Source organism: Crocodylus porosus, unplaced genomic scaffold (genome assembly GCF_001723895.1).
Source record: "Crocodylus porosus isolate Cpor-Errol unplaced genomic scaffold, CroPor_comp1, whole genome shotgun sequence".
In the NCBI taxonomy this organism is placed as follows: Eukaryota; Metazoa; Chordata; order Crocodylia; family Crocodylidae; genus Crocodylus; species Crocodylus porosus.
Window position 1 is genome coordinate 199,432,283 of NW_017728886.1, and position 18,072 is coordinate 199,450,354.

At 43.3% G+C, this 18,072-nt stretch overlaps 1 protein-coding gene across 3 annotated transcripts in view; it reads right to left on the reverse strand.

Moving 5' to 3' along the window:
- The window catches only part of PXDNL (peroxidasin like), a 338,939-nt gene that overhangs the window by 42,514 nt on the left and 278,353 nt on the right, over positions 1-18,072 (reverse strand). For all 3 annotated transcript variants that reach the window (XM_019547935.1, XM_019547951.1, XM_019547943.1), the window contains one exon: positions 13,507-15,010. In XM_019547935.1, coding sequence (XP_019403480.1) covers positions 13,507-15,010 — 1,504 coding nt within the window. The remainder of the gene's footprint in view (positions 1-13,506; positions 15,011-18,072) is intronic.

Consider the following 18,072-nt stretch of genomic DNA (forward strand, 5'->3'; position numbering starts at 1 on the left):
GCTGCTGGTTACTACTGCCCAAGTGCAGCACCCTGCACTTGTCAGTATTGAAATGCATCCTGTTTATGTTAGCCCACTCCTGTAACCTATCCAGGTCTTGCTGCAGTCTTTCCCTCCCTACTAGTGTGCTCACCTCACCCCAAATTTTGGTATCATCAGTGAATTTAAACAGGTTGCTTTTCACCCCGTCATCTAAATCGCTGATAAAGAAATTGAACAGTGTGGGCCCAAGGACTGGGCCCTGGGGTACTCCGCTGCCCACTTCCCACCTGTATATAAACTTATACCTAAAAATCAGCTTTAAGGTAAAAAAACAGGGCATTTTTCCAAACCAAGGACAATTTTCAAAATATAATTAAAAATACGTATGTATTAGTGTTTGTGATTTCTCTCTTGCAGCAAAGAGAGCAGTAATTGAAAAATATGTCACTCAGACTTTGCAACAGACCCATAAAATTCTTATTGTAAAGAAATATTAATCAGACTAAATCAAAATATGAATTAAACGATTATGATTTTGGCAGTTTGCAATGCAAACTTACGTTCTGTAGCCCTGAAAATGTTTCAGAAACACACTTTTCATTTCTACAGTGGTGTTCCCTATGCCATTTTGTGATTCAAACATGTTAAGAGCTCTCATTATACTCCATATTGCTAAAATAAAGTTTAAGTCTAATTATCATTATGCGATTAGTCATTCATTGACACAGTAATCTTTTCAGCATGACACAGTTCGTGTCAAGTTCTACAAAAGATCTCTTTCAGAGATGTTTCCCCATTAAAAGAAAACTGAAAAATTAGTTTTTGAAAACTGATATTTAAAAAAAAGTCATTTGTTTCAAAAACTGGAAAAAACACCCCAAAATGTATGAAAATAGTTGATTTGGTTAAAAGGCCCAAAAGGGAATAGCTCTTTCAATTAAAAAGTGTCAATAAACCCACAATAACATGTTTTTCATTTTAAAGAGACTGTAAACTTCACTTCTGCCTAATAATAATACTACACATAATAAAAACTACACGTTGTTACATGCTATTATGTCACATCTGTGATGGCATGAATGCTAGAAGGGAGATATTTAATACAGACTTTACCATCAGCCCCCTCCTGCAATGAGAGCTGCCTGAAGGAGCTCATAGCAGATTTTGAATCTAAACTGACTTCGCATTTATAAGGAACCCAATTATTTTGCATTTCAATCCAATAAAGACATAATATTTTAGTTTCAAAACAGAAATCCATTTCTATTTCTAATCTTTAATTTCAGTCTGATTGCATAAGATAGTAGTGGTTTTCAAGCTTCCTAAAGTCAAAGAATCTTTTTGTATCACTTCTTCCACTGCAAAACCCCTAATGTAATCCTAAAGGCTGACAAGAGCCAGGAGACTCAGTCCACCAATGATGATGCACCACCTCCCAGATCACCCCGCTGTTACCCCCAATCTCTTTGTGGAACCCCAGGATTCCATACAATACCCGAATCCAGTGATTCTCAACCAGGGTGCTGGGGCATATTCAGAGAAGTAAAAATAATTGGGTATCTACTATCCATCCTGAGACAACAATTATCTTCAATAGGGTGATCTGGGAAGAGTTATTATTATTCGTATTACAGTAGTGCTCCAAGCATGTCAGGCACCGTTCATACATTTACTGCCTGATCTGAAGCCCACTGCTGTCAAGAAAAGTTTATGAACATGAAAAGAGATTAGATAAGACAATAAGGAGAAATAATCTCTGTCACAAAGAGCCCACACAACGAGGTCAAAGCAACAAAATAAGTGCGGATGTTTGGGGGTGGTTACAAGCAAAATTAAACTTTTTCATTCTTAACGCATAGACTCTTTTTTTCTTTTTTAGAGCAGGAGTCAGCAATCTATGGCCATTTTATCTGGCCCATGGAGCTGGGGGTCTTTACCTATGCCATGGGGAGATGTGACCATACCAGTGGCCAGGTCAGAAGCACCACCTCACCTTGCAACTGAACTGGGTTGCCTTGGCCTACTGCTCATAAAATGCTGTGAACCGCTGCTACAGAGTAAATCAATAGTTATAAGAAACCATTATTTTGCTCTTAGCTTAGCTTAGCAAAACACAAGCAGAGCCTGATTCTCTGGTGCACCAGGTATTAGGGCTGTGTGAAGCTTCGGTTGCTGATTCGATTTGGAAGAGATTCAGTCCAATTTGGTAGCTAAATCTCTGAATCCAAATTGAGCTGGGAGACCAATAAAAAGGTCTGAATTGATTTGGAAAAGATCTGGAGAAGATTTGGAGATTTGGGCAGTCCTCGCTCACCGCTGCAGGGATCTGTACCCAGGCTCCATGCCAATAAGTAGGGGGCGGGGGAGAGGGACATCAAGGAGAAAGGAGGAGACCAAGGGGGATCTCTACCAGGCCCCATCCACTGCCTGCTCCTCCAGCTGCCCTGAGTACTTTCCGACTCCTGCCCGGTTTCCCAGCCCCATCAATCAGCCCATCAGCCCCTTACTTGGCCCCAGTGTCCCAGCAGTTAAAAAAAAAAAAAAAAAAGCACTCACCGGTTGCTACAGCAGCCATTGGAGCCCCTGGGGACTTGTGGCCGAGCCCCCACCCCAAACAGCGTGGGGCAGTGGGGATCACTCCCTCACCTCGCACCAGCTGGTGAGTGCAGAGTTTTTGGGGGTTTTTTAAGTGCTGGGACACTGGGGCTGGGCAGGGCAGCCATTGATAGGACTGGGAGAGTGAGCAGGGGATGGGGCCTGTTTGATTCAGAAATTCAGCACCTGTCAAATCTCCGAATCAGGTTCAGCCAAATTGATTCAGGACAGTAATCTGAACCAATGTCCCCCTAATCGGCTGAATCCGAATCCAAAGTGAATACTACCTGCTTTGCACAGGCCTACCAGGTATAGTTTGTGCCACTCAGAAAGACTGGATGTTTCCAGAAATTTCACCTACTGCATAGGACCTCTCTTGTGGACACAAATGTTCCACAGCAAGATTGGGGGTCCTGTTCATGCTTTGCCTAAGGACTGTGTTTGCATGGAGTACACTAAACCAATACTGGACCCTCAGATACAGTTGATTAAGAAATCTACATCAGTAGCACAACTTAGAACATTTCAGAAGTAGCTCTGTCTGTGGATGCAGAGAGAAGTGACAAGTTTTACTTGATATGGCCACCGAAATAGGTTTATAGCCATGACCAAACAAGTGCATGGCTGCAAACAGCTTAAAAATGGCCAACCAAGCAAAACTCTTAACCCTCATTGCATGAGGGGTCAGATGAAGACGTTTCAAAACAGAGTGTCTTCTGTAACTTCTGCCTGTGCTGCCTCCCAGCCTCAAGCTGTTTTCAGAAAGGGGGGCCCAGAGGGGAAGGAGTGGGTAGAGTTTGGCTTGAGTTTTTTTCAGCCCCTGCTAAAGGATAAGGTGGGTGTATTGCAGTGCCCCCCAAAGGTGGGGGGGCTCCAATTCACACCCCCCACCCTCCAGTGCTGGCTGGGGGACCCTTAGAACAAGCTCCCTCTGCTCCCTTTCCCACCTTCCATTCTGAAACCTTTGAAACCTCACAGGGAGGAGGGGTCATCACTAGAGGAAAATGGCTACAGGCTCAAAGCCAGCACCTAGATTCTCCTCCTGCTTGGACCCAACAGTGAACTTCTGTTTGTTCCAGGGGATTGTTGTAACTCAGACCCTCCCTGCAGTGTTCTCGGTTATAGCGGGGAGCTGCACTTCTCTCTGCATCCTTTGTGGTAGAATTGCTATTGGAACCACAGAACCAGTTTCCAGCTCTAGCCCTGCACCCTCCTGACTGTACTCTAAGCACATTTTTTTATTGAAGGAGAGCCCAGCCCATTCTATAGCAATGACAGGCTCATTTCTTTTGAGAAAGTTAACTCAAGCATAGATTTGGCATATTTTGAGGTGTTACTGTTTATAGACAGATGCAAAGCAACAGTTTTCTTGATTTCTACATCTACAGTGACTTTTTATACTACTTCCTCAAACCATTCATTTTTAACCACCTTCATAAATATCAAGATCAATTTGCAGCTCAGGGGACTAATTCATCTCCCAGTAAAGTGTCCATGAAAAGATTCCAATGGATCTTGGACCCAATCCAAAAGAAGAAAGCTGCTAATTTGCAGCATTCTCCTAAATAAAAGTATTCTAAAGCAATCTCTCAGGAATGTACCTCTAGGAAATACTTGGCTTGCAAATTCGTTAAATAGCCTCAGGTTTATTTTGAAATGCAAAAAGGATACTCTGATATTTTTATTTGTAAAGCTTTCTGCATTACAGGAATTGTTCTATTTTCTGACAACTAGTCTCTATTTTCTGTAGCAATGCCAATGCTAGTACATGATTTTTATCATGTTCATCTGTTTCAAAACCACAAATTTACATTGTCACAGTGTGCAGTAAACACAGTCTCATATTTCTAACTGAGGTTTTGTTTCCCTCAGCTGGATTTTGTTTTTATCTATGAGGCTCACTTTTATTTCCTTACCCTGCCCACTTCACCACAAGTAACTTTTGCCCCTCCTTGGCCTTCCTTCTGACTGAAGACTTAATGCAACTTTGAATATCATCAATGATATACTAGGCTTTAAAGGGTCACTGGTTCACTAGCTCAAGACAATTCTCTGATTCTCTGTCATCATCCATGTAAGTGCAGTAGCTGTCCATACCTCTCAATCTCAGGAACAAGAAATGCCTCTTTATACTATAACCATAATCTGTACTAATGCTTTAATAACATTATTTTTTCTGCCACATAATTTGTTCTAAAATTAGTTGACCTAAACTACTACACTCTTCAATATTGACATTTTATTTGTAGTATGTTATTTATATAAAAGGAAAATACAAGAACAGTAGGGATGCTGGAAAACATGAAAAACAAAGGGAAGATAACTATTTCAGAAGCTATATTTCCCCCACTATTTCAGCTCAAGGTCTACAAGTAGTTGAATTGAAAAAATGCTGGAAGATGAGGCAAGGAAGGAAAAAGGGAGTTGCTAAGTTCAGAGTGGAGAAAGACGCGTTAGAAGGAAAAAGCTTTCTGATATTTTAAAACAGCTCCATCAACATTTTTGTTCGATTTAATCATTGTCATTAAAACCTGATATTGTAGTAGTTTGAGTGAAGAGTAATCTAGAGTGCTATCCAATACTCAAAATCAATTAAAACCAAATCTGATTTTACAGACCTTTTCTTCAGCCACAAGGCAAACTGGAGACTAGAATCAAACTGAACTAAAAATTATTTTCTCTCTCCAGAAGAGCAGTGAAGACGACTGACAAAAAACTAATAGTCATAAGGCGTATAAGGTCTCTGGACTAAGATTTTTAATAATTGGTTGGCTATCTGAAATTAATGCGAGATGCTAGATGCCCAAGTCTATTTAAACGCCCAAATGTGGATTTGGAGGCTTAACTGTAAGAAACCCATTTTTTTTAAAACCTTGGCCTTAGAGGCCACTTGCTGAATAAATGAATGTTCCAAATGCATATTAAAAAATGAGGCGCTGATATGACTAAAACACTACTGCAAAATACCACAACCATATAGAAGCAGAAAGCAAGCAAAGCAGATAAAATACAAATTAAAATATTTCTAGAAAAAAGTATACATTGTACTTGGGAAAAATGCAAATATTTTTCAAGGTACAAACAAAAAGCAATATTCTCCTGGCCAAATTAATGGAAAGCAGAGACAAGCCTACCTTTACAAGTCTGTGGTATGAAGCAGGCAAAGCTGGGACTTTTAACCTAATTCTCCTACATCCTAGGTCAGTCCATAACCAATGGGCTCATGGCTATTTCAGGGTGGGATCTCTGCCTCTCCATTCCCCTTCCCCAACCTGAACCTCAAAAAACCTTTCCCTAACAAACAAAATATTTGAAAGAGAAAAGTTCCTGGAAAAAAAATCTTGTGGTAAATCAGCTTTTTCTGACAAACAAACCAACAAGCAACCCCCAACATTTTGTGGAAAATGTGATCTGACCACATTTACTCTTAGTAATTTCTAAATAAATTCTGAAATTATTTCATCAGGGCTGCTGGTGTGCAAATTGCATCTTGCTCCAAAAAAGTCTGCTACAGTAGAGTTTTGAATCTTGCCAAACAGCTGCCATAACACTTCTGCTATAGCAATCTGACACTCGCTGCTAAGCAAACTATTGACTTTTTTACTTTGGTTTTGACATTTTTACAATACATTCCTGATTTGATATCTAAACACATTTCACTGAGGTTAATATGTTCCAGGATTACCCCTTTGTTAAGTTCCAATTTCTAGGCACAGAACCATCAAGTGACAAAGTTTCTACTGATTGGAAAAAACTAAACTGCCTCAAGTATTTTAAAGCCACATTTTAAAGTTTTCCTATTTTGGTAGGATTTCTGAGTTGTATTGGTAATGTTGTTATTTTCTTTATTTTATATATATTAGGCACTTTGAAAACAGTCATTGGAAAAGTGCTGCCTAATGATCAGTATTATTGTATATTTCAAGTTTTTTTCATAGAATTATACAAATTTAGTCTCTGATAAAAGATATGACTTGCACATTTGATATGGATTCTTTTGAATACTTTTTTGCACAATAAGTTACCAAAGGATACTGATTCAGAAACAGGCAGAAGATAGGGCAGAGAAGCATCTCTGAGATGCTTCTACTTTTATAGGCAATGACCTGCTTCATCAGATGCTAACACCTGACAAAGTAGGTTGCAGCTTACAAAAGCTTGTGCATCTCTGAACCAGTTTAAGGTCCCTGGCAGATATGACATTTGTTGTATGCAAGTATCACATGAAAAATTGTAACACACCAACTGGCCACAAATTAAAAGTCATCACAGGATACTTTTGCACCACAAAGAAGATGCAGTTTCAATGAACAACTTTTATGGCTGATCTACCATTTTTATCCGGGGATAAATTGGTTTAATGCCTGGCATGTGACACTCGCATATAACATGCAACAAATATAACACCTGCCAGGAGCCTAAGGTACTACCCTGTCCTAACTTTTGCCTGACTTAAGGTTAATATGGCTTAACAACTGAGTAACTGAGAAACAACATTTGTACATACTGACCATGAAAAATAAATAACTCCTGGTCCTTTCAATGTGGCCAGGGCACAGAACCGTGCAAGGATCAGAGACATGTCTGTGATTGGGAGGAGGAGTATAGATCACCCATATATTCCTTCTTTAACTTCTTCTGTTGACTTAGAGGCATAACCAGTCACATCACTGACACACACACTAAACATTTTGCAATACAAAGGGAAGGATCTGAGACAAACTCTTCATTGCTTCTATTTACCTACTTGTTATAAGCAATTTTTCCTTTTTGAATAAATTATGTTTAAAGGCTGGTGAAAGATAAGTGAAGGTCTGAAAACTCTTCTATACCAGATCATTTCCATAATATATAATACTATATATGTTAAAGCACCACTTGGCACCTATGTACAGCTAGTGAAACCTACTTATTCTGGTAAGGAGGTTTAAATGTACTTTCTTGGAAAAAAAGCAGTGTCTTCATACAAAATCAAATCCTTATACTTCCCAGCAAACATTAATAAAGTTATAGGGAACTATTTACTTCTAGATCATCAATTTATAAGCTCTGACCAGACTACATTAGAGATGTACTACCATAGTAAGAGTAGTCAGGTGGTAATAATCACAGTCCACCTCTAAATGTCAAGATATTTTCACCAGAAAAGAAAGGCTTATTACAGTGCCAATAATTATCAGCCTTGTTGGGAGCCTCAGCAGAGAAGCAAATAAGTCAACAGGTGTGAACAATTCTCTTATCTACTAATGTAGTGATCCTTAGCCAGGGTGAGCCTCACTGTTAGATGTGCAAACCCCTACACATGATTCATGAGATAAACCCAGAGGCCACATCCAGATGAGCATGGGAATTTGGTTCCCAGGGGACAAGTAGCCTTATGCCTCAGGTACTTGCCTCTGGGAAATGCCCATGCCCATAAATGGCATGTTACCCCAGGGGGGGTAGGGGAGGCTGGGGCCAGAACTGTGCTGGCCCCAGCAGCCTTACCTGGGGTCCTGGGGGACTCTCAGGGCTGTAGCAGCAGTGATTCCCCCCAGACAGAGCTTGGCTGGCATCAGCAGCAGTATGGCTCCAGCTGGTCCAGCTCCATTTTTTGTTGGTACATGCAGTTTGTGCGTGTGCTGCTTCACTTTTTTATTTTTCCTGCACGTTTTTTTGACCCCTGGATACCCAGGGGTCAAAAAAAACAGTGGAGAAAAAAAAGCAGAGCAGCACATGCACAGGCAGCATGCCCTTGCAGCATGGAGAACACCTGACTGTGTGGCATGTCGTGCTACGGACGTGTTCGCAGCACCACATAGTGCATGGCCATGCTTGTCTGGACAAGCCCACAGCTTGCAAATAAAAATTCTGTGTCAAAAAACATTCTTACCTATTGTGGTGTCTTTGAGTTCTTTGCAACAGAAGAACTCTATTATTTTTTGTAGTAAAAAAAAATGAGTTAAATTAGTTTCTGAGATGGGGTAGTACTAAATTCGGAAAAGCAATGGAGGGGTCCCTTGAATCTAAAAAGGTTCAGAACCACTGTGTTAATGAAACACATTCATATCTTTGATGACTCATTATTACAGAACACATCTGGATCTAAAGAACAGGGTTTGATTGGGCAGTGTCCTCATGAATCCTTTTAGGTAAAACATTTTGGATAAGAGTTTGGCACAAGCTTAATTCAGAAGCATTTGCAGGAGAAGCAGACAAATGAGGTATCATGGCTGATATCACTGGCAGTGAAGGTGAGGTTGGAAAGGAGGAGATAAACAATAAGAGAAACAAGAAAGCACAGGCAAGGGAATGCAGATCAAAGTCTGAAAGGAAGCAATCAGACTGACAGGCCTTGAACATGATTTACACTAAGTAGGCTGTTTTTACATACAGGATAACCTTACATTTCTTCAGATGTAAAATGAGGATAAAGGAGAGTACATACACAGTTTCCTGAATACTGTGGCAGGATATGGACATAGCACAGGGGAGAAAATAGTGGGCTTCACAGGAGAGTTTAAAATCAGAGTTTTAAACTGGCTGGGGTTGGGACCACTGATGAGCTGACTGTTAGTCCCAGCCCCAGGACTGTACCAGAGGATGGAACTGGTTCTGATTTGTCACTACCGTGCCCCATGGAAACCAGCCACCATGATAATATTACACTTATTTTGAGGAATATTTCTGGGGCTGGTTTCCCATTTTATCAGTACACTCATTCCTTGAACAAGTGGCAGGGTTATTATTTACAATGTGATTAACAGGGTAATCGCTTAAGTACAGTTGTCCCAGCCACCTGTGGAGGGTTCGGGGTTGAGAGTGTGGTCAGGCACAGAAAGGTAAGAAAGGTTTATTGACTTAACAAACACACAACTACACATAAATAACAAAACAAGAACAGACAATAATAATTTGCGTCAGCAACTTATCGGCAGTGCCCTCTGATGCCTGATGTATGACAAGTTTCTCTTCTGCAAAGCTTAGCGAAGTCAGGCGTCCCCTGGGGGCAGAGTCCAACTGACCACCTCCAGGGGTAGACAAGCCTGTAACCCCCACTGTGGGGGCAAGTGGGACACTAATGGGAAGCCCGCATGGCCAGGAGGTCTCCCCTGGCCAGGCCCCTCCTGGAGGGGCTCATAAGCCCCACCCCCCCATATACACCATTAGGGATCCAGGGCAAGGGCAGTGCAAAGGGCTCCTCTTCGGCCTCTTCCACAGCTAGGAGTGGGAAGGGCAAGGGCCCTGCTCCCAAGCCTAGACCACCAGTGCCTGAGGGGACCAGGTGCACTACACTAGCCAGCAAATGGACTCAGCCTGCCCCTGGCCCTAGCCCTGGCTACCCCAAGGTGGCCTCCCAATGGGGAACTGCAGCTACATACAGGTGGCTGTAGGGTGACCTGCAGCCACCGGGCCTGGACCCTCCACCACCAGCCCTTCCAGCTCAGGCATTGGGGTCCCCTTTGCAGCACTCACCCGCAGCCATAGGGTAAAGTGACAACTACCTGAGCAGGGGAACCTGCACTTTGAGACCCGAGTATAGGCCCTGGCTTGAGTGGTGGGGGCCCCCCAAGATTGTGGTGCCCTCCTGCTTTCATGGCAAGGGGGTCTTTTTCCTTGCTTTGGAGGCTGCTGCACAAAAGGCGGTGGAGAGGGGGCTCATGGTGGAGGGCAAGTACAACCCCCTTGAGCCACTAGAAGAGCTGGGAACCTGGGTGGTCATCAGCTCCACCCCACCCTATATTCCTAATTGGGTCCTGCTCCCTCAGCTCCAAACCCTGGGGAGGCTTCTCTCACTCGAGTCCCAAGACCCCAGCCTTCACCACATGTGCTAATTCCTCCAACAGGCCATGATCCAGCTGGCAGTGGGAGAATGGCTGGAGGCTGAGGGGTGCCTTGTGATTCCTTTTCAGGGGGCCTTGGTAAGGGTGCTTTATACTCTTGGGGACCTACAATGCTTCCGGTTTTGCTCCCAGTAGCACTTGCATCACAAGTGCCCATGGGCTGGGCACAGAGAGCATCCACAGCTCCCACGGGTGAGAAGGGTGCCCCTGCCACCAGTGCACCTCCCTTCTAGGCCCCCCTGGCACCTCAGCCACAACACCTAGACCCCACCCCGTGCGCTCAGGGGCTCTACCCCCCAGCCAAGTTTGGCAGAGTCCCAGGGAGGAAGGCAGCAGGCTAGGGGAGAGAGGGTGTGCCCCCCTCTGCATCCCTAGCCACGCCCCTGCTGTAACTGCCCCAGTTCCCAACCCCCCACCTTCTACCAGAGTTTGTCCATCCAAGGACCACCCCATGGCTATGTGGGTGCAGGTCCCTTGTGGGTGCAAAGCCAAGCAGAAGGCCCAGGAGCAGCTGGATCCCACTGAAGTAGAGGAAACCACCCCTCCAACCACCATGCAGTGGGAGGGAGTGGTCCAGCTTCTGGGGGTCCCCTCAGCTTCTGGGGTTCCCACCCCTGGGAAAGAGAACATAGGTAATCTCAGTGGAGGAGGTTTCAGAGCTGCTGGAGATTCCCGAGAAAGAGCCTATGGAGGAAACCCCTTGGTCCAGCAGCCAGGGCCTATCCCCTCCCACCCCAGACCAGGGGCATTGAGGCTGAGGCCTCATGTGACCCAGGGGTGGGTCCAGCAGTGAAGCTCTCCCCCTCTGATGATCTGGGGGAAATGGGGGCCCTGGGGATCACCCTGGTAAGTCATGGGGGATGGGGAGTCTTCTCTCCCAGGACCCCAAGGTAGGCACCAATGCCAGCCTAATGCCTAACATGTCCAAGGGGTACTGGGAAGGACCCTGGTATTCAGTCCATGGGCCCCTCGAGATCCACTGGCCCACCGAATCCAGGCCAGCAGCTAATCTTAAATCAGGAGCTTCTTTTACAGAGCTGCATCTTCCCCACAGTGTACATCACAGAACAATTAATCAACATTCTCTTTATACCAGCCTTTCTTATATTTGAAGAATATTATAATATCTTCTTCTCTAAAATAATCTGAGTTCTTCCAACAATTTGCCTCACATGCCATGTTTTTAGACCATTAATCATTTTTGTTGCTATCCTCTGGAGGACAATTTGTCTAAACTGGGCAGAGTTAAGTGAGGCTTTGACAGTGAGGCTTTGACAAAGTAGACTTGTACACGGTACTCCTGTTAATAGGACTATGATAATAATCATGAGAATTATAATACAGTATAACCTCATAAATCCTGATCTCAAATATCTGGAAGTCTCAAAAATCCAGCATTGCTCTGGGACTGACCGCCACTCTCCCTGCCCCACTGATGCAGAGGGGAAAGCTTGCATGCAGCAACTGTTGCACCATCCACAACCCCATGCTGGCGTTCTCCGTGCAGCTGCTGCCCCGGGACCAGCCATCGCTCCCTCCCCCTCCACTCCGTGACTGGCCACTCGGGTTTAAAAAAATCAGGCATTTTCAAATATCTGATAGGTGCATGGTCCCGAGCACACCAGATTTATGAGGTTATACTGTACCTAATTCCCACTAAGTTATTAACTTTTATTACAGCAAAATTATGCTGTACACACTCTGTGATCCATGATCAACCTCAAATCATCTTCAGCAGTACTGCAGTCTAACCACTTGTGTTTGTCTATTTGACTTTTCCTTTCTAACTCTGTTTTGCATTTGTCCTTACTGAGTTTCACCTATGCACTTCAGACTATTTTTCCAATTTTTCAAAGTTATTGATTCTTAATCTTGTCCTTTATAACTATCTCCTATCCTGCTCAACATAAACAGTATTTTACCCAGTACAGATCCTAAAAGAACCTCTGTTCACTTGCATGATACTGAGCTGCCCGTTCCTTGTAGATTAATTTGGGAGCTGTTATAATAGCTTCCTGCTTTTTTCATGTCCTTTTCACAAAGTATTTAGTAGTATTTGCAGATTTGTTTAAATCAGACAGGGCCATGCCATAAGCACTTGTGCTGTGGCCTTGAGCTTGCAAACTCTGGGTAGTTAACTGTGCACCTCAGCGCTGTACCAACCCAGCCCTCAGATAATAGCTGTAATTACATAAGCAAGTGGCATCACCCACAGAATAAATATAAAGATAAAATGAGGTCTATAACAGAGCTCTTTGAGACCCACAGTAAAAGGGAAATGGGAGAAAAACCATATAAAGGAGACTGTTAGCAATCTTCAAGCTAGAGAAGGAAGCTGAGAAACTGAAGAGGGCTGTATCTCAAGAATTAAGAAAGAAGCTGTTGAGGAGGGCAAGATCACCGTTGTCAGGTTCAGCTAGGCAACTAAGGTGGATAAAAATGAAGTAGAGCTTTTGAGAAATGATTAAGAAGAACTTGTTTACACCATGAAGCAAGCAGTTTTGAAGGACTAGAAAGAACAGAAGCTAACCTGGAAGGATCCATAATGGGAACTGAGAAAAAAAACCTGAAACAGCTGTTCACGGCTCTTCCACTGTGTTGAACCAAGACAGGATGAAAGGAGGAGGACAATATCTTATAAGTTAGGTAGGGTTGAGGATTTTTTTGAGGATGGGAGAAAGTTTTCATCTCTTATACTTTAAATGACAGAAAGAAGACGGTGATAACAAGTTAGAGAGAGAAGAGGAAGGTATGTAAGTTGGTGTAAGAGAGGTCAGGAAGTAGCAAAATGTGGTTGAAGGGGTAGGTGATGCACCTAAAGGAGAAAGCAGGCAAGTATGGTTAGTGCCAATTTTTGGAGAGAAGGATAAAAAGGTTTTTAGAGATCCTTAGTGGAAAAGAGGACAATAGAGATCTGATCAAACATCATTGATTTTGCTGGAAAAAGTTGGTATGAAAGTGTATGGAGAAGGTACACACTTTTAAAGTATTAAGCAAAAGTTTGTATAAGGCAATTTTAAAATTTAAGAAGTGCTATGGCCTGGGCTGAGACATTCAGATACAGTATGCCATGTATCACAAACAGTACAAGTACTTTCATACTCACTTTTTCAGTGTTTCTCTAACTTTTGCATCTTTAATTTCATTTTGGAGATCCTCAAACATCTCAATTGAAGTTAAATTACAGAAAACCCTATAGTCAACATATGGAGGAATCCCATGGTCACGCCCTCTCTGGATATTCGTAGCTGCCAGATCCAGAGCCACGGAATGTGCCACGGAGAAAAGCCTCTCAGTCAACTCCAAATTCAGAAGTTGAGTAGGTATTCGCATTTTACCAGCAACTCCAAAAAGGCCACGAAGGAGTGGATCAATACCCCCTTCCTGGATTATTCGGAATGGAGAAAAGAAAGCCTTGTGTAGAAGAAGGTGGCCTTGTGGAATTTCTCCAAAGGTCTCATTCAAACGATAAAGAACAGGATTGATCAATGTGTGGCCAAATCTAAAAGCAGCAGTTGCAAAAGCATTAATAATCCCTGCATTCACATTAGGATTATAACCTCTGTATTCACCCATCGTCTTCATGCCATGATTGCCAAGGATCTTCGGTAGCCAGTGACTATATGTAATATATTGCATCTCTGCACCAACTATCTTTCTGGCTTCATTATAAACTTTATCTCCATCCCAATGTGGGTTCATTTTCAAGAGCTCCCTCGCTATGCGATTATGTTCACGGAACCACAAGGTGTGCATAGCTGTTAGACCCAGCTGCTCATTGGCTCTGTGGTCTCCTGCTAGGAAGCATGGTATAGAGCTTTCATTTTCATCTTTTGTACATTCAGTTGGGGGACCTGTGGCAAATGGTAATAAGTGCTTTTTAGAAGATGGGACCAGTAGGCCTTCTTTGAGGAGGCCATGGTGATTTGTTTTATCCCTTAGTTCTTCTGACTCCCTCTCAGAATTTGCATAGACATTAGAGGCATCAATGTAAGATGTTAGATGATTAATCTGCTCCCTTGCATAGACCGAATTCATTATTAAAGAGGTCATTCCACTACCACAAACTGGGCTTGAGCGAACAAAGAACATGCATTTAGAATTTGTCACTCGAGGATCATTCTGAGGAATTATGACAGGGAAGCAAGGTGGATCATTAGTGCACACTGAGCTACAAGACTGTCCATCAGAAAAACGAGACATACTCAGGGCAGGCACCGTCTGATCCAAGTCATGGTCTAAAAATTGGCCCCACTGCATGAGCATATGAGTGTATCTGTCATCAGGAGTTATGGTCTCTGTACCAACCATTTCTGTTGAGATAAGCCGTGGTAGTGGAAGGGGATAACCATTATACAAAGAGTCATGATTGAAACCCCTGGGTATGTTAAAGCCATTTTCATACACAGGTTTAAGGATCCGTTCAAAAGCAGTCAGAGAGGCTCCCCACATTGGGTACTGTAGATTGTTACATGTTCCATCGTAGCTTCTGTATTTTTGATGGAAACAGATGTCAGAGCAGTCCGGGAAGCGTCTGTGAGCTGTACATCCAGAGAGATTGGCAATCAGACTGAGGTAGTGTGGGGAAACCAGATCATTGTAGCGAAATTCTGAAACACAACATTTGAAGAAATTAATTGACCTTGTATTTTAAAAATGACTCAGAATCCATGTGAAATTCTTAAGATTCGCAATACTAGTATCATGGCTGTACCTGGATAAAAGCATCATTTTCGTAAACCGTTTATCAGGAGATAAGCTGCACAGATTTCCTGATAGAGACTAGGGATCTGCTCCTACTTAAGCCAAAGTCAAACCTATTAATTGAAATGGGAGGACTGGGCTGTAAAGTTACAGCCACAGTGAAAGATTTAACAGTTGCAGTGGGAGGTGCTGTGGAGAACATGAAAAGTAATTTACAGAAATGAAAAAAACAACCCCAAACCCTCCATACAATAGGTTAAATAATGGACAGGATTCATGTCGTCAAGTTTCAAATGTTATTAAACCTGAGGAATATGGGTTAAAATACCAAGGAGGTGAGAGAGCAGACTGTGGAACACTTCTAAATGGGAAGAAGATATCTGGAAGGCAGTATTGCTGCAAGACAACGAAGAGTAATTGGGGACTAGCACAAATTAACCCTGAGCTACCAATGCAATTCAACAGCAAAAAACATTAATGCAATTTTTGTTTTTAAGGCAGAGGAATCATGTCAAAAGAGTAAGAGTGATAATAATCCCCAGTGTGACCAAACCCAAAATATTCCTTTTAGTTCTGGAATTTCAAAGACGGAGGATGTAGATAAACTGGAGAAAATTCAAAGCACCACCAGCATCATTTAAACAGCCAAAGGGACTGAGATACAAAGAAAGATTAAAAGAAATAAGAGCTTGGCTAAACAAAGGCTAAAAGGAATATTAGAATTGTCTACAAATATTTGGATGATGTAAACATTAAAGAGGAAGAATGCCTCAGGGTAGCACATAGCATGTGCGTTTATAACTAGAAGTGATAGAAGGCGATTAGGCAAAGAAACATATAAGCGACATATTAGAAAACTTTTTTTTTTAAAGAAGAACATATTACTTTTACCACTAGAGGCATCTTCTAGTAAAAGTAGTTCTCCATCGCTCACTGCCCTTTAACAGTGATCTGAATAAAGCACTGAGAAATAAACTGCAGGAATGATTCTCAGACTGGCATACATCTTCTCCATCTCTACCTTCTTCAATTCCATAAACCAGACTACAATAACCTGCATAAACCATAAGATAGAATCATAAATGATACTGAAGGTAGTTATCTAGAACTCTTGCATGGATTTCCATCGCAGCTCAATGGATATTAAGTCTATTGCCTAGCAACTAAAAACATCCAAAACACAGTGGTGCACACCTTTCTGTCCCCATGGGTCAGTTGAGTGGTACGGGGCCAACCTACAAGCTTGATCCTGTGTCTGGCATCAATCCATGACCATGACTTAGTGTGGGGCTGATGTGAATCCATCTGCAGGGGGACCTGACAGGCTGGGCCCACCATTCACTGGCATGATCTTGCGTGCAAGGCCACATCATCCAGCTGCAGGGCTCCCCCCGGGTCTGAAAATCTGACAGCAGGAGAGCTGCAAGTCAACACTGTCCCCACTCCCCCACTAAATTTTTGGACTTGTGGGGAGACTCATGGGCCAGATGACATAGCCTCCTGGTCAGGATCTAGCCCAGGAGTGGGCAAAATATGGCCTGCAGGCTGGATCTGGCCCACCAATAGGTTTGATCTGGCCCACAGGTGGATTTGATCTGTGGGCAGCTCCAACCATCACATGGTGCCAGGGCAGTGGGTAGGACTGCTTCCACACAGCAGCATCAGGCATCTGCTATGGATGTGGGTGGGGATCCTGCCGCAGCAAGAGGGCAGCGTCATCAGCCATGGATGTCACAGGCGGGTTCAGGAGCCCAGATGCAGAACCTGCCGGTGCAGTGGAAGCTCCTGTCTGGAGCCCCAACCCAAAATCTGCCAGCAGCATCAGCTGTGCATCGAGGCAGGAGCTGCTGTCATGCTGGGCAGGCAGCACCATCTCCCTCTTCTCTACTCTTTCCAGCTTCTTCCCTCCCTCCAGAGCCCAGGCAAAGCTGTAGCTTGCTAGAAGCCCCAATGCTCAGCTGTGGACCCAGGCAGGAGCTTCTTCTGCATCAGAGTCAGCAGTGACACTACTGGAAGACCTACAGCTGAGCATCAGGGCTCCTAATGAACTAAAGCTTCAGCCAGGTTCTGGAGGAAGAGGAAGGGAGGGAAGGAGACGGAGGGAGACAGAGACTAGACAGACAGAGATGGATGTGGTCCCCAAAACTTATTAAATGGCCTTCCTGATGAAGTAATTGCCCACCCCTGATCTAGCCTGTGGGCCAGGAGTTAAGCACCACTGTAAGATAATGGTCTCAAGTTGCAGGAAGGGAAGCTTAAGTTAGATATTAGGAAAAACTCTCCCACAAGAAAGGTAATAAAGCACTAGAACAGGCTACAAAGAGAGGCTGTGAAGTCTCCACCCTTGGAGGTTTTTAAGACCTGGCTAGATAAAGCCTTGGCTGGGATGATCTAGTTGGGGCTGTACTGTTTTGAGCAGAGGCTTGGACTAGATGACCTTCTGAGGTACCTTCCAATACTAATTTTATAGGATTCTATGACATTTCATTATAGTACATTTGTTAAAAAGTGCTGGATTTTAGCTCTAAAAGCCAGAGTGAAGATTCACCAACATAAAGCTCCAACTCCACATCTGTTCAAACCCCTTTCCTTCGGTCCAAGTTCTTAGCACCAGAAGTTCTAAAAAGAACAGCAAAGCAACTTTGCCTCTTATAGGCATCTTTCCAGAATTAATCAAGCCAATAGAGTTAAAAAGAAAAAGCAATTTCCCTTTCATAAATCACCACTGTAATGCCTTTGTTTTTTCCTTCTAGATTGGGGGTGGGCAAAATGTGGCCCAGGGGCCGTATGCAGCCCGCCAGGCATTCTATCTGGCCCACAGTGCCCCTAAAAAATTTAGAAAATTAATATTTATCTGCCCCGGCTTCCTGTCATGAGGCCCTCAATGGCTTGCCAAAACTCAGTAAGTGGCCCTCCACCCGAAATAATTGCCCACCCCTGTTTTAGATTCTTACCCCAGAAGAGCCAT